This window comes from Athene noctua, chromosome 2 (genome assembly GCF_965140245.1).
Source record: "Athene noctua chromosome 2, bAthNoc1.hap1.1, whole genome shotgun sequence".
Classification (NCBI taxonomy): domain Eukaryota; kingdom Metazoa; phylum Chordata; class Aves; order Strigiformes; family Strigidae; genus Athene; species Athene noctua.
The window spans coordinates 73441899-73465511 of record NC_134038.1 but is presented as its reverse complement, the minus strand read 5'-3'; the positions used below and the strand labels follow the sequence as shown (position 1 = coordinate 73465511).

Sequence of the window (23613 nt, the reverse complement as noted above, 5' to 3'; positions counted from 1 at the left end):
GTTTATCTGCAACTTCTGCTTCTGGAACAGAAGCTAGTGTTTGGGTCCTCATTCATAGCTGTTGTCATTAATACAATACATTTTTCTGAACCTAGTGGATGTTGTGGCAGTTGCTCAATGCTGCTGGTTTTAAGAAGATGGAGGATTTTAGTAGGCAAATTGAGAAGACCTAGCAACATTGAAACCAGATTTGAAAGTTGTACTACATCTGAATTACCCTGATACTCAGTCACCTACTTTGGAGCAGAATCATAGCCAAATGTAGTGGAATTACGTTGCCCTGAAGGTGTGAAATGGATTTCAGAAACAAGTTCCTGGTTTAAAGCAATTATTTTCTGTACTATGTAGTGTAGTTTTTCTGTCAACAGAAGGAATCTTTCTCTGTTGGTGGTTGTAAGATTATTTTACTTAATAGCAGTATAGTGTCATTGAGCAATGTGATACACTTGAGAGAATAAATAGATTTTGTTTTATTTAAAAGAAACAAAACCGTGGCTTCCTGATTTCACTGGTTCATAAGCCTCAAGGAAGCCAGTAAGAAACTTAAGATGGATGTGCTTGTGGATGGGTATCTTTCTGCTCATCCACATGAATCTATGCAAGAAGGTTTGGAGATGAACTAACAGCAGGCAAAATTTGAGGTGAACAAGTTGTGTCAAGTTAGAGAAAAGTATTTGCTACAGATATGATTTACAAAATTTACCTGCAGCCAGGAGTAACAGATTAAGAATCTTTCACTTAAAACAATCACAATCACATTTGGATTGTGTAATCCAGCCTGAGTAGTTGACTCTAATATTAGTCTTGAAAGAATGCATTGTGTATAAATCTGTATTCATTTATTGCTGTACCACTCATGTCCTGGTGTCTTACCTGTACCTACCTTTCACAGTTCTGGTTCTGAATACTTAAGTGCAGTGTCTTTTTCCTCTCCTAAAACTGTTGTTGCTGTTGAGTCATATCCATCTTGACATTGTACTGTCCAGGCAAGGCAGTGAAGGAATTGTTTTGTTTCATGCATTCAGGTAATTCAAGATACTCTTAAGTGCAGTGGGAAGCTTCTACAGAGTAATTATGTTGGAATGATTTCCTTGGTTTATGACCAACTTTCTTGCATCTCCGTGGTAATTTGATGCTGATGGCCTCTTTCCCAGCAGTGGCTGTTGCTGTGTTCCCTTTGTCTACGAGCCTCCAAACTCTTAAGTCAATATACTTGGGTGCTCAAACCTTGAACACACATTCTGTGGGCACTCTCATCACCTGCTTTGAAAAGGAAACACAGCAGTTCTCAAACCTTAGTAAAATTCACCAGGAGAATTAGGTGACTGTGCAGTGTTGAAGACTTATTTTAACCTTTTTGTAACAAAAGGTTAATTAATTTTAAGTCCTCGTTGTACAACATGCCTTTTATGGATATTATCTTTGAATTGTCCTTTCTTGTAGCCTCTCAAGTGACTTTTTACAGATATACTTTCAGTTATGTTACTGAAGATCCTGCAATTAATCAGCTTGCATAAAAACTCAGCTCCCATTGTGAAAGATCAGTGATCTTGCACTCAAGTTTTAGCGCTGCTTGACTTAAAAAAGATGAGTCAGGTCTTGTAATAAAACCCTTGAAAGCTTGTCAGGTGTTTTCAAATATGCTGCGTAACTTCTCTTGCAAAGGTGTGGAGCATGTTATGGTACAGGAAGTGTCTCAGGGATTTTGGGAGAAGTACTGACACTCATATATACTCTGCTGCATATATGTAGACTAATGTAATTCAAAAGCAGTTGAGTAAAATCTTTATTTGAATCCATATTAGAGAACTTTAGTAACAAATAAACTGTTTAGTGCTGATAACTGTTGTGGGATTTTAACCTAATGATGCTCATTTTCTCAAAACATCTTGTTAAATGATACTTCCATTCAAGGTCAGTTGGCATAGCAGAGCCAGTCTGTAGAAGGTTAAAGACTGGTTTAATGTTTTCAAAGGGGTCAGTAGTCTATACACTTGTAGTGGGATGTAAGTGAAATACCTTATCCTTGTGTGTTTCTCTGTAGTTTTTTCTTGTATATCTAAGGCAGCAAATATCTCTTGGCTCTAGGGAAGAGGTGTAGAACAGCAAGAAACTAATGGCCATGTTTTTAGCAATCTTTCTGGGAGCTCAGTTTCCGATGCCAGCAGGTGAATCTGGAGAAGACAAATATGGGTGATTATGCTGTCTTTGATTGCTGGAGTTAACCTCAGTGAAAATAACATGCTTACTGCCTTCCAAGATAAAGTACTGGAGGTTCTTGCACTAAACTGGTGGCTTGTCAGTGTTAGAGTTCTCTTAAGTATTCTGGACTCAGGCATACAATATCAGAGCATCTTTCTTGCACTGGCAGAGAACCAGGAATACCCAGGCCAGACTAACGGGTATGTGTTCCTAAGAAGTATAGATTGCCAAAAACTAAGACTTGATAATGAGGATGCTAAGTCTCTCCACCGTAGGTGACTGAGGTGCCACAATCCCAGTTAGTCTCATTGTGGATGCTTTAAAAGGAATCTGCTTAGTAAGGCCCTTACACCAACCAGCACCTATTAAAATGTTTCAGAATCCAGCGCTTCAGGGAGCTGCTTTGGTGGGTAAATGGTAAATCTAACTGAAACAAGTAGAAGACTTATGTGAACACTGCACAGAGCTTCTGAAAAGATGACTTAGTCCAACATGGATGCTTTCTTAGCAGATTTGTGTTTGCAGAGTTTGTATACCAAAGATGCTGTGAACTAGTTACTTCTGACACTATACATTCCGGCAGATTCTTCCTTAACCTAAGATCTTATCTTTTTTCTTTCATTTGCTTCTGATAGTAAGAGTAGCCTTGACATGTTTTGAGGACACTTTAAAATAGTCATAACTGTTCTTTGATCCCTTTTTGTGTTGTGGGGCATAGCAGAGCCCAGGGCTGAAAAGTTACTGGGACTGCTACTGAAGAGAGATGCTTTAAACAGGTAATTCTTTTCAGAACAGATCTATCTGGTCTGGAATTTAATTTTGTATTTCAGACTTATGTAGTTAATTTACAGTCATAGTAGCAGTAGAACACTTCAGGTTTTCTCAGCTCAGAGTTGTCAGCCTCCGTTGCTAAAGGTTACATTGCACTTCAGTCTTGTGTGCAAGGCAGTGCAGTAGTGGGCCAGTGTGTAAATCCTGAAGATATGTGAAGTGAAAGGGAATGCTTCTTGAGAGTAGGCATAATTTTTAGCTTTGGAATTTTGCATAGAGCATTCTTACAGCAAGAGGAATTAAAATTTACTTCACAGTCTGCTTTGTGAACATAAGGGGTAGAACATTAGTTGAATTTTTTACCAAAGCCACAGATAGCTTAATAGTGTTTTGAGGATTTTTGTTCATTGTATGCAGCTTTGTTTCTGTTGAATTGTGGTAGGAAGCTGAAAAGGTAATACTGGAGGAAGTAAGCTTGAAAGTGACTTTCTGGGCTTTTACATGTTTTTTTCCAAATGTGGTATATTGATCTCTCTACTGTAGTGAATAGTTCAAGTCTAGGCTTTGTGAGAATCATCATTGCCTGACTTCATGGCACTGCATATATCTCCTGTCTTTACCAGCTCAGTTGATTGGGTTACTTGTTGGAAACAAGAAGGTTAAGGTCTGTCACAAATGAGCTACATCACTGAGGATTAAAACATGACTTTTTCTGTGAAGTAGATGGACAAGGACCTCTCCTGCATGCAGTTCAGAGGATATAGTATGGGGCACAATCTGCTTTGTTAGATTGAGTCCTAAGCCTGGGCTCATTAAGAAGTGGGGGAGGGGGGCAGGGTCAGTTTTGGTAAATGCTAGGTAACTTCAGTGCACTTGTGAGACAAAATGTGGTTTCTAAGATTCTCACTTTGAATAATTCAAAGCTTTCTATGTGTCAGAACTGCGATTTACCTGAAACAGAGGTAGGAGATGTGTTGCTATATTGTCAGTCAGTTTTTAATAGAGAAATTAAGTAGTGTAAGTTTATAAAAACTACATTTTAGCTTAGCCAGATTTTGACCCAAATAGATTAATTTCCTGGGTGTTTGCATGTTGTGATTCACTGTTTGAACCAGAATTTTTTTGCCACATTTTAGTTTGCTTTGATTATAAGTGATAGGTGCATTTTTATTTCTAACACAGGGTGTTTGTTTTTTTTTTCCACATAATCCTAAACTCTTGTTGGATATACCTGACCAAGAGGATGGGGAAAAAATACAATGCTCCAAGGAGAAATCCTTCAGAGGAGCCTTTCCATAATAGAAAACTTATTCTTAAGAACATTTCCTTAGAATGGAAGCATATCAACATGGAATTTTTTGTTTGTATATGAGGGTGGTGATTTTGCACATTTGAGAGGTTGGAGTGAAAGTTAACAAAATCATATCATATTGGAAACTAAGCACGTTTTAAGAAATCCTAGATTGTCTTCACCACAGTGCTGCTTTCCTCAAGAGGGCAGAAAAAACTTAGATTTTGTCTTTCAGGAGAAACCTCTTTAAAGTCACAGCATACATACAGAGACCGTGTAGTGGTAATGGATATTGAAAGTTTTTATGATGTTAACAAAAGGTTAGAAGTGTTACGATAAAAGTTGTAGGTCTGAGAAAGTTGTAGCCTAATGAAGATTAGATGAAGTGTGTTGGTAAATGAAAACAACTAAGTAGGAACACTTAGAAAACATGAAATAAATTTTGAAAAGCAACTTGTAAATTGGAAGCTTGTGATCTACTGCATGTTAATGGAAATGAGGTTGAATGCTTAAGACACTTTGAGAAGAGATATGGTGCAGCAACCTGAAAGTGATTCTTGAAAATATTTTCTTGAGATTACAGCTGCAGACACTTGAGTGTTTTAATGATTAGAAGAGGGAGGGGAGTATCACAGGGATATGGAGTGATTGACATGGGATTGAATGTTGCATTTGCTCAAATATGAGAATGAGGAGTGGTTATATAAGACTGAGTGAAATTTTAACCAAAAGGAGGAAGTTCTTCACATGAATGATTGTGGATCTGTGAAGCTCTTTGACAAAGGGCTTCATGAGTGTAAGAAATTTATGCAAGCTCAAAGGGAAGGTGAGGTACTTAGAAGAAATCTGTGAAGACTACCAAAGAGACAATCCATAAGTCTTATGAAAACACATGAAAATAGTTAGGGGCTGAAGAACACTTTGGAATATCATGTTTTTTTCTGTTTATTTTTGGGGATGGTGCTAGAGGAAACTTGTGTCATATTATGAGGAGATAGAATCTGAGCACAGAGTTACACCAGAAGGGAGAGAAAAGCCAATAGGTGACCAAAGTCTTTTTACATTCTTAAATACAAAATTAGAGTGAAATGTTGTAAGCAGTAAGGAGACTAGGGAAAAAAAAAAAAATTATTTGTATCTTTTGGTTTTAGTATAAATGTGGATAAATAAGTATTAGTTGGAGGAACCAAAAATATTCTAATTATTCTTGTTTATCACTCTCTTTATTAGCAAAACCAAATAGGAAGCTGACATTCCTGTACTTGGCCAACGATGTCATACAAAACAGCAAAAGGAAAGGACCAGAATTTACAAAAGACTTTGCTCCAGTAATAGTGGAGGCTTTTAAGCATGTTTCAAGGTAAACTGTTATGTGCAGTGTCCTTCATCGTACTGTATTTGAAGTGTATTTAGGGAAGCCCTCAGCTCATCTCTTCTGACCCAGCTAGCCCATGTGTGCTATTTCTGTACTTGAAATCTTGTTAATTTAATTTATTCAGTGTTCTTTTGATCTTGCATAGTCTTAATGCCATTGGGTGAAGTTACATAGTAAATTCATCTGCATTCAGTCCTTTTTGCCTTAGAAAGCTGTTAGCTATGCTATAAATTAAGACTTGCTTTCAGTCTGTGTTTATATGCTGCCATAATTTGATGTTTCATTACTGGTGTTGCATGATTTGCTTTTCCCCAGCAGCCATTGATCTTGTTGGATGAGGATGCTAGAGTCTTGATACAGAATTATTTTCACATGGTACACAGCTGCTGAAGCAACACAAACATATTTGCAGTGTTTGTGTAATAGGGTTACAGACCTACAGATTTATGGGTTGAGCAAGCAGACAGAAAGAGGGAGTTGGATGTTGGCCACCTCTTTTCATGTGCTTGCTAAGATGTCTTGAACTGGTCTTTGCTTGCTTTATTTTCTGAGATTATTGAACTTCTGATACTTCGATAACACGAAGGTATGCCAGGGTCCTCCTGTGGAAGACAATCATATGGAAGATCTGTACTTTTACCTGGTGCTGATTTTTGCTTTTTTCCTTGTAACAGTGAGTCTGATGAAAGTTGTAAGAAACACCTTGGCCGAGTGCTGTCTATCTGGGAAGAAAGGTCTGTTTATGAAAATGATGTATTAGAACAACTTAGGCAAGCTTTATGTAAGTATTTTGTGTGTGTATGAAGATTCAGTCTCTTGTTTGAAATATTGTTTCCTTGACTCCTCTGTTTGTTTTCATTTAGATGGAGATAGAAAAGTGAGGAAGCGCACATATGAACAGATAAAAGTTGATGAAAATAACTGTTCACCTCGAAGTTCTCCCACTGACCCTCCACAGGTAAAAGCATGTTCATAAAATTCTCTATTTGCACATAGTTTGATTACAGACATTTTCAGTAACTCTTGTTTTTCAGTGGTCTCTGGTTTTCTTTTTAATGAGGTACTGTTTCTGAGCAAGGGTGACTACACCTGCAACTTTTCTTCTCAGTGCTTTAAGTTACAAGTGGAGCATGCTGTAACTTCAGTCAGTTTGACACTAAACCAGAATGTATGAACTATAAATTCAGTTTTGTTCACATCAGGATTTCCAGTGGTTTAGGTTCTCATTTGAATTCCAGGGTGGTAATGAGTAACACATGTTAAAATAAGGTTGCTATCACTTTATCAGTAAAATATTTCTCAGCGTTGCAGTCATGACAGTTGGGAAAAGTTCTTGTCTGTTTTGTGTTGTTATGGCTTTTATAATTCTTGTGTGTTTTTGTTATGGTACTGCCCCACCTCACAAGGCTTTTTGTTACATCAAGGAATAACTGTCCTCAGTCACAATTTAGTATGTTTCTCTGTAACAGACATCTGGTCTTCCTTCTATGAACATCAGTCCTACTTCCAAAAGAAGTGCACTGATCTAGTCTGATGCAATAGTGAAGCAAAACTACAAGAAAAACAATTTCAAAAATGTATAGTAAAATTAAAGGTACTGTAAAATAATCACTATTGTCAAAAAGAAAATATTTACAAGTAGTCCTATACCAGTAATTTAAATGAAAAATCTATTTTAGGAAGGTGACCTTTTAAAACTGGGAACGCTGCAGTGTTCTGAGAATTAATGGATTGGTTTTGTTTTGGTTTCAGTCTGAGAGGGGATAGAATGTTGCTCTAATGCTGTTAACATAAATGCTGTTAAAATTACCATCAAATTTATTCAGTAAGCTTATTGTGAAATACTGTTTTGTACTAGGGTCTGTTTCTTTAAACTAGTTCTCAATCTTGCATGCTTTTTTCAGACCACAGATCTCATTAGAGCATTACAAGAACTAGAAAACGCTGCCTCTGGGGATGCAGCAGTTCATCAGAGAATAGCTTCTTTGCCTATAGAGGTTCAAGATGTGTCCCTGTTAGACAGAATAACAGGTGAGGGTTGGGGAATCCAGTAACGGAAATGCTGTTCTGAGAACTTGACAGTGTATAATGAAACCATGCTTTACCTGTGTTTCTCTGCTTGCTTTTTAGATAAGGAATCTGGAGAGCAACTTTCCAAAATGGTAGATGATGCATGTATGTTGCTGGCGGATTACAATGGCAGGTTGGCAGCTGAAATAGATGATAGAAAACAGCTAACTCGAATGTTGTCAGACTTTCTCCGATGTCAAAAAGAATTCCTTGCAGAGAAAGAACATAAGCTGGAAGTGCGTAATGTTTTGTTTTAGTCCATTCTTCACTAAAGCTTGTTCTTGCAAATGTTTTTAGTCTGCCTAAACAACTTTTCTCTCCAAAGGTAAATAGTTAACTGCTACTGTTAGGTCTTTGCTTCCAGCATATTATTAACAAGATTTCTTCTGGTTCTAGTGTTCTAAACCTATTAAACCAGCTCAACACTAGGTAATGTTACAACTGTAATCACTTCAGTGTTTGTCTTTCTGTTTTTTGAGGCTATTCAGTCTTCATTATATGTACAGACTTAGTTTTAGTAGTGCAGGTAGAGTCTTATCCTGAATGGTACAAACTTAATTCTTCATAGAGTATATTTTTTCTTTTAATTGTTGTAAGTCTTAGTTATGTATTACATTGTTTAATAATATCCTTTTAGTGAATAGAATGATCTTTCTGATAGTTGTGGGTTTGTGAAGCTGCTTAAAGGATAAGAATTTAATTACTGGTTTCAGCACACCTTTTTAAGCTGACTCAAGCATCCATTAAACCTAGTAAAATGTAGTTTTGGCTTCTACAGCCTCTAACACAGCTGGTTAGCAGCACTAGCACCATTAGGACAGGGGAAATCATTAATAAAAGGAAGATGTAGAGTGAACAGCTCATTATGAGCAAATGATTCCCTAAATTATTCTGTTCCTCGCTATTACCAGTCATCTGTTTTCCTTTCCTACGGCGTAATATTGTCAGACCTCCCGTTGAACATCTCACATATTCTAAATAGGTCCATAATTTCACGTCCATTGCTTCCCAAATTCCTTGTCTCAGCTTTGAGATGTAGGTTCCAGTGCTAACTTGGGTATTACAGTAATAGAACTGAAGCTGTACCCTTTTGCAAGAGGAGATAGCTCGACAGTTGCAGTGCCCTGTAACTGCAGCATATGGTTATGTGGTGCACACATTAATTGCTTTTCTGGTTTCATCATATAGGCCTGTCAAGAACATTTATTTTCTTTTATTCTGCGGTTTCTTTCCCCTTTTATAATTTCGTAACTTTAGTTCACATTTTTTGGTGTCTTTGTTCAGGAAAATGCTGTTCAGAATGTATCCAAAATGATCATTCAGACTGGTTGTCATTCCTAGACTACTCTTATCTCCTGACTTCTTTGCTTTATGCCTCACAGAAGAGCAATTGGTGAAGGTTCTTCCTATCAACTTCGCTGTGTTTATCCTGTGGGAAGAATATCAACCAGCTTCATGTAAGATAGATGGTATGCACGGTAGTGCTGATTGTAGTAGCAACTGATACAACTGCACAGTGGAACCTGGAAGATAAAGAACAGGAAGCCTTAAGCTTTTCATCATCTGCCCTACATTCCCTCTGTGTGTGTGTAATGTGTATGAAGGACAGGTTCCCACAGTACCCGTGTAGGACTGGTTGCTTAGAGGCACTCATTTCTTTTTGTAGACCATTACCAGCAATTGGACCCGGTTTAGGTATAGTAGACCACTGGGTTATTGAGTTGCTCAAAAGGCAGTGATTTAGTCCTTCAGATGGATTTATACTTCTGTAAAAACAAGAGAGCTCAATTAATCAGAAATTACAAATGAACATATCCCACCCTGACTTGTTGTTTTCAACAAATACAAACCAGTTTAATTTCCCAGTATTACTAGATCAAACAGTTCATAACTGTAAGAGAAAACAGTTGCATGTTTCCAGGCTGTCATGGTAATTAAAACTGGATTTCTTGGCTGAATTATTTAAACTGTTAAAGAATCTCATTCTAATACAGCACACTTCCAGTTTTGGACTGGTTTCAGATGTCTGTCTTTAAAAATCAGGAGATAGTCTCCAATATCTGTAATAGTCTGTTTTGAACAGATGAAGTCCTAGGATATTGAGGTATACTGTTAGGAATGTTTTTAGGACAATCAGTGTGGTATATATGCAGGTTACTAATAAAGAACTATGAGCCGAGATCGTGTCAGCCCAGGCTACTAATAAGGCGCTATGAACCGAGAGAATGTAAAGTACAAGAACCTTAAAATGAAATTTCTAAACTTGTGTTAAAATGAGTGACTTTATGCTCACTATCAGTAGTGCCTTTTTATTTGGGAAGTGCAGGCTGATAAACAGTCTGAAGTTTTGAAATGTAAGATCAGGATGTCTTCATGATACTGTCTGAAGGGCCAACAGACTTAGTTTATCTTTTTCTTCTTTTTTTTTTTAAGAAAGGGTTATCTTCTGATGTAAATGCCAGATACCTGTAGGCAGTTGCATTTTTCTGAAGCAAAGATTCTGGGTTTTACAGTCTTAGGAAATACCAGACATCAGTTTGAGCCTTGCTTCTTAGCTTCTCATTTGATACAGCACTGAACTGTCTGTCCCTAGGTTTTGCTACCCAGGTTCAATTTCTGGTTAAATTAATTTGTTCTAGACAAGCTTGTTTCCTTTGTTAGAGTTCCAGCTGTTGACTTTTGTTTTTGAGTATAACATGGTCTCTGGGTTGTAACATAGTGAGTCTTTTTGAATTAGTATCATCAATCTGTGAGCATATAGCTGAGATCCTACCTTACTGTTGTCAGACACCCAAGTATGGTAAGAAACAAGTGGTTGTATTCTTAGTGGAATCTAGAAATGTTACCTGCTGTTGACCTGGTTTAACAGTATTAGAATTTGAGTTCCCAGAGAATTCTTGCTAACTTTAAACTTTAGATGGGAGCTTTAGACCTAAATTAGCAGCTCTTTTTATCTTCTGAATAAAATTTACAGGTAAGTAACTTCAAATAACCAATCTTTCCATAAGTAGTGTTTTAAGAATAAAAGTTTCTCTGATAGTTATTTCTACACAGAAGTGCATGATTCCCATCAAAATCAAGGTAATGTATGCATTAAATCTTGACAGGAAATTTTGACAACAGATAAATAATATAAGCTATCATGTCTGCATCAAAAGCTAACTGTACTGCTTAGTAGGTGACTTTCATAAGTCTGCTCTGGGTAAGTAGTGTCATCTTTTAACTCTTAAATTGTTTTCTTTAACATCTGTCTAGCTTCTGTTGCAGGTGGTGGACATGGACCTATCTTCTAATGATGTCACCATCCATTAGTACACACATCCTGCTAAAAATAAATTTAAGAATCAAAATCTTGTATTGTCTGTTGTTTTTGAAAACTGAAGAGGAGGAATTCTGTAACTACTCGTACCAAACCTCTGCTATTTTCATCTATATTCTCACAAACATTACTGCGTTTATGCCTGAGGTGGATAAGTAGCTATCCAGTGTCATTCCTTTTTCTTGAAGATTAAAATTTTCACATTGCTAAAACTCAAGTCCTTCCAGTTAAACCATTTGAAATTCCAAATACAGAAGTTTGGGTGTCACTTGCATTGAAAGCTGCCATTACCAAAAGGAAGGAGCTGTGAAAACAAGACTTTCAGACTTTCTCTTTTTAACTTATACTCTAGCTGTTGGGTTTACATGAACATCAGAAATGAGAAGTGATGGATGCAGAACTTGTCCTTCACAAGCACAATAAAGAACTTTTGCTTTATTAATGTACATCTATTTTACATTTTATGTAGGTAACAGAGAAGATGTATTTTATAATTGCTCTTATGCCCCTTTAGAGCCCATCTCAAATTTAGGATTGTCCTAAAGAGTATTTTCCCTTCACTTCTGTAAATTTCAAAGTAGTATAAATATTTTAAGGTTTAGCATACTGTAGCTGTATCTGGAAACTTGTATAGGATTTATAGGTAGATGTGATTCTATCTGCTGGAGAAAATGGAAATTTTTGCAAGAAGACTTGTAGGTACCCTTTTTTCTGAGAAGTTTGAGGACTAATATCCATTCCTGTTTTCTGCTGCCTTGGCCAACCCCTCCCTTTCTGCTTCCTCGTTGTGTCCTGTTCCCACCTCTCTGCCCGTCCCCTAGTTTTTGAATAGAAATGTTGGTTGATCTGTTGATCTCACCGAAGGCTGATAAAAAGAGGAACAGAATTAGATACACATAAATTCACATCTGGGTATGCTTATCTCCTTTTGATAAAGACTGTCCTGTAGATATTCTAGAATTAACGTGGCCTTAAAAATACAGAAATGACATGAACAGGAGAAGTACTTGATTTATTGTTTTTTCATATTGCTATACTTTTGCCTCTTCCACAGTATCATTGATTATAGGGTAAATAAACTCTTACTAAATTTCAAATAAAGTCTTTGATAGTTCAGAATCCTACATGACTTATTAACAAGTGTGGGCAAGGGATCATATGTCCTTTTTCTAGAAAAACTACAGCCTCTTCTCACCTTTATTACAGAAAAATGTAGCATCACTGCACTTAGTGATGACCCAGTTTCTTACATAGTGTTTCTATCAATTTACCACCTTAAATTGGGGAACATGTTGTCGCTAAATCCAACTTCTTGTGAGTTTTTGCTACTCTGGGAGACCTGCTGTGTTTTAACAGCTTGCATTTAATTAAGATGCTTATCGGTGATTTTGCCATCTTGCATTCCTTATTTTCTGCAGCTATATAAACAATATTCATATCCTTACACTCACACATCTGGTTATAATTGTGGTTTCTTAGCATGTTGAGAGAATATTATATGATCAATGCATTTTTATTTCATGGTTGAGCTTTATAGCTCAATATAGCTTGACTTGTCTTCCTAAAGGGTTTGATTTTTGTCATGGGATTTTTAGGGATAAACAGCAAGCAGTTAGTCATGCTAGTGTAGCTCTGGAGTGAAAGGGTTTTTGTGAGGTTCTTTCTGTTCAGTTCCAGCTTAATGATTTCAAATGCAGACAAAAATGTTCAGCAAAGAATTCAGGGATAGCAGTGGTATAACAGGCCTCTTGTGTTCAGGTTTTGTTTCTCGGTGCAAGACTGGATCAGTGCTGTTATCTGCTGTTTCCCACCACCATGGTTTTATTATTATTACATGCTGTAGTGCTTTTCTTGCTGTTTGTTTTTTTTTTTCTTTAGACCCTTTATGCTTACCTAGTACCTTTGTATGCCAGTTTATTTCTGTCAGTGCCAGACGAACTTAATGAAATACCTGCAGTCATGCTTCATATTTTTCAAGTCCTCTTAAAATAATTGGTATTAATTTCTTCATAACCTTGCAGCTGATCAGCTAAAGTATTTTGCTGAGATTTGTTTGAAGTTGAGGAAAATTGATTTGTGGCATAAATCCTACACTGCTTTTTGTTACGGGGTGGAGTTTGTGCATTGTAAGAAATCTATAACTCCCTAAATGTGCCAGCACCACAGTAGTTCAAGTTAATCTTGAGTTAGAACTGAGCTGTGCTGTACCTGCTGCTAATAGTGCAATGATTACAGAACCAGTAGCTGGGAAATAAGTGGGCATTAAGGTTCATCCATACTCATCAGGACTGTTTTGAGTATTTAAGGTCTTCTGATCGATGCTTGTCAGCAAAAGACTGCCTGTGAATAGTGATACCAAAAAGTGATCTCTTGACATTATGAACCATTGCATGGATTTATGTTCAGTATTACAGCTTCAGAAATTGAAGCTGGGTTGACAGTGCTTCCAGTTCAAGGAGTATATGACTTCTACTCAAAGAGGTGTTTGAATTGATCTAGATATTCTTGGGCTGAGGAGAATATGGCTGTGGATCTCTTTATGATAAAAAAGGGAACAGTCTTTGCCAGAATTATTTTATTTGTTTAGTGGTCCAGTTTCAAGTAACTTTCACTTTTTTCAGAGAAATGTACACAGCAGCCATCAAGAGGGAAATGTAGGCTGAGGATCTCTAATGGACTGATTCTCTTCATGCTAGTTCTCCCCATCCTGCCCTGCACTAAATGGAATGTGATTCAGAAACAGGCCCCTATGCTTAGAGATTTGTGTAGAATGGTTCAAAGCCCTTGCTCGTAGGCTGACTTTGAATGACCATTTGAGATGCTTTGTGTAGTGAAAATGCTCTATTCATCTTAAAGTTGAGTTACACAGTGCAAGTTGTTTATGAACGTGAATATAGTCACTGGGGGGGTTTCTGTGTGTTTAAAAAAATCCCAAAACTAACCAAACAACCCCAACACACACACCCCCCCACACCCTAAACTTCAGTAAGCTTAGTAGTTTGAATTATCTACCTGAAGATGACTGGGGAGAATTAAGCAATCACTGCAATACTCATCTCTCCATAAGGTTTATTAGGTTAGAAGTTAATATGAGGGGATGTTTAAAATAAGGCACAAGTTGTGTCTCTTGCGTGCAATAGCAGTAGGCTTGTTAAGCATGCTTACAGGTTGCTAACCTGTCTTTTCAATGTGGTGATTCTTTTGTTTCCGTGAGTATTTTTTTCAGTGACAGGAGGTACAGTTGCAATGGTTAAGTTTTGTAGAAGCAATTTGCTCGACTGGGGTGGAGAACACCAGCCCTTATGTCAAACACAGCAAAACAAAGTCAAGTGGTCAGTGCATTTTGTTCCTCTGTGCTGTACCCATTTTATGAGAATAATGCCTCATTTCTTATAACAAGCTTATAACCTCTCTGTACATGAGCAATAAATATCCCTTTTTTTATCTTGTAACTTAACCACTGCAGCCTCAGATTCCATGGTACATAGTTTCCCAGTTTGTACCTGAAAGACTATTAGATTTCAGAGTTCTATGTTATCATTCAGAGCAACAGAAACACTTGAAGACTTCCACTTTCTAAATTGAATTGCCAAATATTTGAGTATAAATCCTGGCTTTTCTAAGAGATTGGGCAGGTTGTAGGTTGTACTTAGCACATCCTTGTAAAATAATAACTTTTTGCTTTGATTCATCATGTTTTAAGGCATTTCTTGTCACACTGAAGATGCTGTTTTTGAAACAGCGTAATAAAAATATTATGACTTCTGTATTTATAAAACCTTTTACCAATTTCACCCATATTTGTGAAGGTTTGTTTGTTTTGTTTTGTTTTGTTTTTTTTTAACCTTTGCTGCAGCTTACCCAATACTTTTTATTGGGGGTGGGGTGGGGTGTGTGTGTGTGTGTGCACAAAATACTAGGTACTTTAATACCCTTGAGGTACCATTTGAATTCCTTGTGATAAAAATATCAAGAGAAGATGCTGGTCTTACCTAGGTAGGACTTTCTGTTGTTCCTGAGACACTTAGACAGAATGTTCCTCCTGGCTGTTGCAAGCCAAAAACTTTATACTCTTAACCAAAATGAATGGATCTATTTGTGTCATCCTCAGAAGAACAAGTTTTGCAGGTATGTAATGGATTAATTTTTTGTGCAAACATCTGAGATGATGGGAAATTGAAAATGTAATAATCAGTACTCTATCTAGAACTTAAGTTTTTGAAGGACAGCTGTAGATTAGTAAGTGACTGGTGCTTTCTGCAGCAGATGTTCCCTTTGCTTTATTCAGATGTTTGCTGGAAGAAAAAGAAAAAAATGGATATAAGAAATGGGTGTAAGGACTGGGATGTAAGAAATACTGAAAGTGTAGCACCTATTTATGTCAGTAGTAGCAATGTAGTCTTTCAAGTTAAGACCACCTTTTCTGCAAGCTTTAATTTTCCACAGCAATATTGTTGCTGTTTAGGCTTTTTAAAATTCTGACGTTTGTGTTGCTAGACCTATTAAATTTTAAAACCATATTTTTTAATCTGTATTCTGAATACAAAGTCAGCAGAACTATAAACCCTTCTTGTGTCCCTCCTGTAACTGGAAACTTGCTTTTGGAATTGTTTGTTGAAGCAGCTGTAAACTCCAGAAATCTAAGACTACACTGCAATGACTGGTGGTAACTACACAGACTAAACATTGGGCTTTCTCCTCAGTTTGAGACTTACAGAGAAAGCATTTGAAATCAAGTTTCAAAAAAGAAAACATGGATGGAAGGGAAAAGGGAAGAGGAAGCTATCAGAAAAGTCTGTTCTGCAATTTGAGATTACTTGTATAAACAACCTGTATAGAGAGCTGTTGCTTTAGCAACCGGTAGCTGGATTAGTCTTCTGGTAGTTTTGTTTAACAGGAGAATAAGCCCCCATGTGTATTTGAAGATAATTCTGTTTGACTTAAAGCCTGTGCTCCTTAGCATTCTCTTTAAATTTTGTCCTAATTGAAGCCTGTGCTGTTACGCTGGTACTCAAAAGTTACACTTGGAAAATTTTTCTGACGCCACTAAAATCAAAATTTTAAAATAAATCTTTGTCTAACAAGCTTCTCTATGAAGTTAAAAGGAAGGACTACACTCAAGTTACTCTTCACTATGACCTATATCGGTAGTTAAATGTTTTGCTGAATTTCTGATAATCATTTGACTGGTTGGTTGGAAGGGCTGACAAGAAGTGCTTCTGTGAATCTTGACAGAAGAAAGAAGTGGCTAGAACATCAGCTTGCTTTTTCTCTCAGCCTTGCTGAAACAATACAAAGCAGATTTCATTCTGTCTCAGTTACAAACTTTCGATGTTTCCACTTAAAGCCAGCATAGCCTTAGACAGAAAAAGTGAATTGTATAAAATCTGATACAGAACATAGTAGCACTTGTGCATTTGTGGACAGGGCTGATAACCTTTTTGAAGAATTTGCATGTGTATAGCAAGGAAACAGTCTACAAGTGGACAACAACTAGCTTGTCTTATGAGACAGCATTTAAAGAAAACTTTCATCCAGTGTTGTTACTGTTCCTGAAGCATCCAGTTCATAAAAAAGTCTTTATTTTTCAGTTAAAGCATGCAAGTGAAATGCAGCGTTTTGAATAAAGTTTCCTTTCAGTTGGTAGCAACTGTAGTTTAGTTAATACTGGCCTGATTCTGAAAACTAATCTCCAAGAATAATAATAGCTTTTTTCCCTGGAGGAGCCAAGCTGAAAGGCTTACCTCGGTACTGAAACACACACAAGGTGTGTACTCTGAACCAAAATGCTGAGGGTGGGGGGGGAATGGGAGGAGGAGAACTTGCAGGGCTTTCACACAGTGCTACAACTACCTGGTTGTTCTTGTATTGATTGGAATTGGAAGCTGAGATTTATGATCATGTATATGTTTATACACATGCACACACAAAAACTTTTTTTATGGGTTTTCTCCTAGCACTTTATTTCAAAATGGGTTGTTTTAGAAGCTGGATTATTTTCTTAATACCTAAATTTCCCTGATTGAGCCTAGTATGGTACAGGTGTATGCAGGGGAGGGGAGAACACCTTGGAAGCCATGAACTAAAACATAGTTGAGAACACTGTAAAAACACCAGCTGTCTTTATTGACTGTCTTTTGAAGCTGAATGCATTAGTTATTCTGGCAGGTGTAACGGAACAGTGAAAGAGCAATTGGGAGAGTTGTTTCAGCAACAGTGTGGAAACAATGTATTCCGCATCAGTTGTGCTTGCTGAGAATTAGTATCTTATCTGGGGAGAAATGGAAGGAGTTCTTTGCACAGGAGTTCTCACCATCACCTGATAAGGGGGTGAAGTGGTCCTTACACTTGCCTTAAAATTTAATTCTAGACCAAAGGAATGGTCACAGTACATTTACTTATGGATTCAGTCTGAAAGAGTTGTGATGTTTTTCGGTTCTGCCAAAAGTAAAAGGATTCTGAATTAGTCTACTTTGGGGTTGTTGGTAAAGTTTTTCCACTGCCAAAATCTGAAGTGCTGAAGGTAAATGATGGAAATAAGGAGAAACAGAATGCAGGGAAATAGGATGATGTATAAATTCTGTAGATGAATGTTGTCTTAGAAATTAATTCTATTATAGTAAGAAGATTTATCTCTGAGATAAATAGTGCATTAAGTTGTCTTGATTAGAGAGGGCAAAACATTTTTCTGACACTTCTCAGCTACTGCTGGCAGTGATTGGTGGAAGAGGAGAGCGTGGACTGCTGTTCTAGAAGGCTTATTAGGTATTGTGCTAGTCTGATTTCTTGGGAGACTTGACTGTGGTGGTCATGCTGCCAGTCTATCAAGTCTTCTTTCATTTGACAGGGAAACAATACAGTTCCTTAAAAGTGTGATAAAATTGGTTTTGTAAATAAGTAGATAGAAGAGAGGCCCAAAGGAATGCTTCAGTATCTCTTCTCCCTCTAGTCTGCTATCCAGTCAGCCTGTGTAGTGTGGAACCAGCTATAACCTCCACTGCTCTTTGCCACAAGTATAGCTGGACAATGTAGAAGACATCAAGGGATATTGGGATAGGGAGAGGAGAGTTGGAGGCGGGGAGGAGGTTACTGTAGGGTGGAGAATTGGGCTAACTGGGGTGGAGTTAGGATGTTTAGCCACTTCTTTATAGGAATCAAATAGCATCATCATTCACAGGACGTCTTTTCACCACTGTGCTGCCTCATCTTGAATAAATGGTACTGTTGAGGGTGTAAAATAATTTGCATATGATAATAAGATTGAAACAAAATTGCTCTGAAAGTATTAGTCTGAAGAGCCAGTGTTTTGAGCTGTTCTCTCCAACATCATTAGCTGCTTTATTTTCTTGCCTGATTTGCTATTAGGTTTAAATTCTTTTTTGTTTTTCACAAAAGCACCTTTCTGTTTAGTTTTCTTCATCCGTGAAATTGACCTTACAGCAAGTTCTAAATTCTCAGTGGTCTGGTAATTTGGAAATACATTATGAATTCAAATTAATTAAAAACCCCTGTTTTCACCATTATCAACAAAAGTACACTGCTTCATCAAGAAAATGAAGAAAAATCGGCTGTCAAAACCTTTTCAAATTGAAGAGTTTCAGTAGATAAATGGGAAGGAACATATACAAATGGGAATATTTGGAACACTTTGTTGTCTAAATGTCAAGAAGGATTTTTAGTAACTTGTTTTTCCACACTTCTACACTACCAAATTAAAAAACAAAACACAACACTTTTTAAACCAATGAGAATGATATTTTTGAGGGGCACAGGCAGAAGAGGAATGTACTGTGACTTTTTAGACAGAAAATTCAGGGAACATAAGAGACAAATATGTTTTACATTTTTGTTAGTGGACAAAATAAGGACTCTGAGGAGATAAATTACTGTTAACAGCATTATCTGGCCCCAGCCTTATCTCCATGAATCAGACTGGTTTCTTGGTGCAAAAGATACCAGTTCTCCATAGCTGGGTTTGCCATAGTATATGCATCATTTGTAAGTGGGTGTGAGGGAGGAAGCTGAGAAGGAGGAAGAATGCCACATGCTTTTTAAAATAATTAAAGAAGTTACAGTAGATGTGCACCAGAGGGCTGGAGTATTAATCAGTATTTTGTGACTTAGCACAAGTCCTGAAGTATTTGAAGCTATTCTGCGAGTCTTTGATTTAATTGTAGGCCAGTGTTAATTAATGGAGATCACTGTAAAATTATGCTTTTGATCTTCCTGCAAGTTAAATGTTTCCCTTTGTGGTTTTTTGTTGGTTGGTTTGGTTTTTTCACTCCTTCTCCCCATGCATCCAAACCACACTTTTGTATGCTGCTCTGTCTTTGAGGCCCTGTAAACCACATGTGGAGATTCATTTTTGCAGTTGGCACGTGGAATGGTTTTAAAGCTCTGCTGCATGAAGAATTTGGGAATAGGAAATGTGTAGTGGTTGCTTTGTTACTTATTACATTGCAAGAGAGGGAGTGAGTTTTGAAAGACACAGATTTGAAAGTTAGAGATAAGCATTTGAGCTTTGAGTTCCACTATTCAAAAGATTTGTGTTTGGAAAAGGTACATTAACAACATGTCAAAAGTAACAAAACAAGTGAAGAAGGCTACAGAAGCAACATTTACATCTGGCTGGTCCTAGAGGTCAAGTAGATACTTTGCTCTAGTTTCTCAAATGTTAGGTTCTCATTACCCCTTTCCACTCCTAATTATGTATGTATTTTCATCCCTTATTTCTCTTCAGTCAGTAGCATTCAGAAAAGGTTCATTTTACTCTGGCCCAAATACTTCATTCATCAGACACCAAAGGAGGTAGAGGGACAACATCATTAGTTTGTTACAGAGTTGTGCCTGTAAACAAGTTCTTGGATTTTATGTGGAGTGCTGAGCTCCTTGTAATGTCTTTAAAAACAAGCCTCAGAGCTGTCCTGATCTCAGTAAATGCGAGCCCTTTGATCATGAAGATAATAGAAGGCAGAAGACTGAGCAGACAGTATAACTCCCCCAGGTGTTAAAGCTGAGATGTCTCAAACACACAGTTTTAATGTAATTCATTTTTAGCTTACCAGTATCTACCGGAGTAGGAGGAATGATTCTGCAGGGGCAGTAGATAGGATATCAGTTGTTTCCTGTGAAGCTGAAGCTCAGTCTGGTGCTATTCATTGCCTAAGAGTTCCAAGTATCAAGGTGAAACCTGGTTTAATTCTAGATGTATTCTATAAAAAACATAAAATCTCCCATTTTAAGTTACCTGTTTTCTGATGAAGGTAATTGACATCCATCAGCCATAGTGAACTGTGGTCAAAACATGGTGGCCTTATTCTGGAGTATTTGGCCGCTCAGATACTGATAATTATTTGGCATCCAGAAAAAATCAGGGGCTTAGTTAAACTGATATTTGATGGGTAGCTTCCAGCTATACGTTTTCAGTCTTTCACTCATCTATGATTCCATAATAACCAACATAAGCGACAGATGCTGCATTGGTGCCAGTAAATTGTGTTTTTCTCTTTCCCCATTTTCTGCCTTCTGCCCTAGGAAAGCTTTTCTATGGTGGTAGAGACTTTTGTTGCTGCTGTTTTTTAAACCAGTCGTACATTAAACACTTAGTTTTAAACAATTTAGATGTAGAAGCTGTACCACTGTAATTAGTATTGTGTACACTGACTGTTTAGCAAAACAATTTACCATGCCATCTTGAAAGCCAGACATTTCTTGTCCTTGCTGTCACAGGTTGTGTAGTGAATTGAGTGCCATTTCCAGTGGAGAAACCCATCATTTGACATAAGATGATATTAAATGCAACCTCTGTAAAGAGAATTAAATTCTGTCTACATGTACACATAGTAATTTGCTCTCTTGAACATACCACAGCTACTGTACTTAGCTATGTCATTATCTGAAGATGTAGGAATGGAAAGTCCCTACTTATTATCTGTGGAAGAAATCAGGTGTTCTTGTTCAGCAAAGTTATCTCAAAGCCTTTTTATCCTAAGGCTAAAAGATTGTGGAATAAAGCACAAACAATGATGCAGGTACAAACCAAAAGCAGAAAGTTTAGTCACTACATGCTGGTTTGGTTCTGGGAAACCTGCAAGAATTTTTTCAGACAATGTGTTCCTCTCGAGAACTAATAATTCCTGATTTTCTGGATTTAATTTCTCATTCTGTCATAAAACACAGCAATGAGAAATTTAATGTGACTAGGTTATCCTCCAGAAAGTAGTTTTTAAACCACTACTCGATTTTCTGGCTAGCTTCTCACTTGTAATTTATGTGGATTGTCAGTGTATTCTCTTGCTGCCATGCTTGTAAGCAAAAATCATCCTACTGCCTTTGGAAATGTAATGGGCTGTTTCTTCTGCAGCCATTTTGTACCCATGTTCTCAGCATTTCTAGAAAGAAGCACCTTGACATTTTTTTTAAAATTATTTTTTTTTTTACATTCTGGCTGGTGAGTGTCTTAAGCCTTTTGCAGAGAGAATAATCCAGGCCAGTTCTGTGCAACACCAAGATCTTCCTTTATTCTCAACCCATACTCCAGTAGAGCTGTTACACTTGGTGCTAATCCTTGAGTCTTAGAGGGGTGCTGCTTTATTATTATTGGGCTAATCAGTGTTAATAAATTTGGACTCCAAAGGATCGTGCAACTGCTTTCAAGCCAGGTAGTTGAAAATTGTTGGTTTGATGTATATGCAAAACATAATATGATTATTAGCATATTTTTTTTCCAAATCTTTTGGTTCAAGATGGAGAAGCTTCATGTCACTGTGCTGTCTAGGAGCACCTCATTTTTTCCATTCATGTCCTCCGCAGTCTGCATATGCATGTATGACTTGGCAAATATCCTAGCCCCAAATCCTTGAAGCCATGCTGCATAACAGCCACTGTAGTCAGTGGAAAATTGATGTTCTTTTCATGCAACGTGATCAGAAAAATTGTACATACTCAAAAGACGCTTCTGTTAAACAGTAAGCAATAATTCTTAGGCTTCTGAGGGTAATACCATATGTGGGCTGTAGAATAATCTTGGTCACTTGAACTTCAGTTTTGGAGTTACCTCTTACGTAAGTATTCATTGTCTTCTGGTCTCTGAATAGATGACATTCACTTAGGTAATAACTGAAAGAGCAATAGACTTTACAGAAACTACTCTTAAAAATACCAAAAGTAATAAAGACCAAGATGTATAATCTAGATTTTAGGTATCTTCAGTTATAAAATGTTGAGCACAGACTCCCCATTTGCATCTTTCAATGTAATTGATAAAGGCTTAGCATTTAAATATGTATTTGTTAATTTAAGAAATCATAATTGTATTATGTGATTTAAGATATAGAGCAAATTTCTTTTCTGCATGTGAGCCAATGCCCACGTTTCAGTAGGAGAAAGTTTCTGGAAAATACTGAGTTTCATTAGAGCTCCAATAAAAACAAAGCTATCAGTGAAAAATGTAAGTGTGCAGACTAACTGTTGTGAGGGACAGCAAGCAAGCTCTCCATGCTGTAGCAGGAGGGAGGGATACTGTACAACTGTGACAACTTTGCGAGGTCCAAACTTGCATTTAAACAATTTCCGCATGAGACATGTTCTACACGGCCCACAAAAATGTTTAATGGCTGAGGAGCTTTATCTTATGCTGCTGCATACAGACCTGTTTATTACAGCATGATGCCTATTTTTTCATGGCACATATGTGTTTAACAGTATTTTTTCTTCCAAAATTTGAGCACCTAGCATGCTTTTATGCTACATCACGCAGCTTTTTGTCACATTGCACAATGAACTTTCTCCTACAGAATTCAGTTGCTCTGGAAACATAATGAAATATGCCCTACACAGCTACAGATTTCAACCTACATATGAATGACTGCAGGGAGGGGGTTCTTGCTGGTTTTATTTGGCCCCGTTTTCTTGACTCAATAACGTAGATCTGAGCAACTCAACTTCCCTGAACAGTGGCAAAATCATGGTTTTGTAGTTTGTTCTTTCTGGCTGTGAAAGGTGGAGATAGTTGTGCTCTCTGTGCCATCAGCAGTTACTTGCCCTCTCTGAGCAGACGCTCCTCTTGCTATGTTGCAGTATCAAGGACATGCCAGAGCTGTCTGGGAGTCACTGAGGGACTCACTTGGGCTACTAAATCCTTTAAGGCTTGCAGTACCTGGCTAGCTTAATTTTTTTTCACTCACAGGTGGGTTTGCAGGGTGCCAGTAGAGAAATTACCTTTGGCTTTACAAGGAGAGCCCTTTAAAAAAATTAAAAAAAAAAAAAAAAAATTTGAATGCATCGTGACTTTTATGGTCACTCTTTCAGATGCTATCTTAAGTTTGGGTGCAAATCTTTATATTTTATTATAAGTCATGGTTAAATCATCATTTACCATAAGTGTACCTTGGATTTAGTGTTGTTCATTATCATGTCTCTCCTCCTACATGGGGGGAAATGTTTCCCTTTTGCATGATGGTTGCACTGCAGAGTGAAAGCAAAGTGGTGTACCCAGGCCTAATACTCAAGCCCCTCTACCTCACAGCAGGCTGGAAACATATACCCAGAGGACATTTATGTTCTTCATAAACTCTTACTCTACCC

The 23613-nt window shown here is 37.3% G+C and overlaps 1 protein-coding gene across 3 annotated transcripts in view; it reads left to right on the top strand.

Annotated features, from left to right (window-relative positions):
- RPRD1A (regulation of nuclear pre-mRNA domain containing 1A) overlaps positions 1-23613 on the top strand; it is a 44938-nt gene that overhangs the window by 5771 nt on the left and 15554 nt on the right. The window contains exons 2-7 of one of the 3 annotated variants that reach the window (XM_074899435.1): positions 5495-5624; positions 6314-6420; positions 6503-6597; positions 7544-7670; positions 7770-7945; positions 10977-12126. In XM_074899435.1, coding sequence (XP_074755536.1) covers positions 5495-5624; positions 6314-6420; positions 6503-6597; positions 7544-7670; positions 7770-7945; positions 10977-11021 — 680 coding nt within the window. In that variant the 3' untranslated portion in view covers positions 11022-12126. Of the gene's footprint in view, positions 1-5494; positions 5625-6313; positions 6421-6502; positions 6598-7543; positions 7671-7769; positions 7946-10964; positions 12127-23613 lie in introns of those variants that run through there. The other 2 variants (XM_074899434.1, XM_074899433.1) reach the window with 2 other exon arrangements.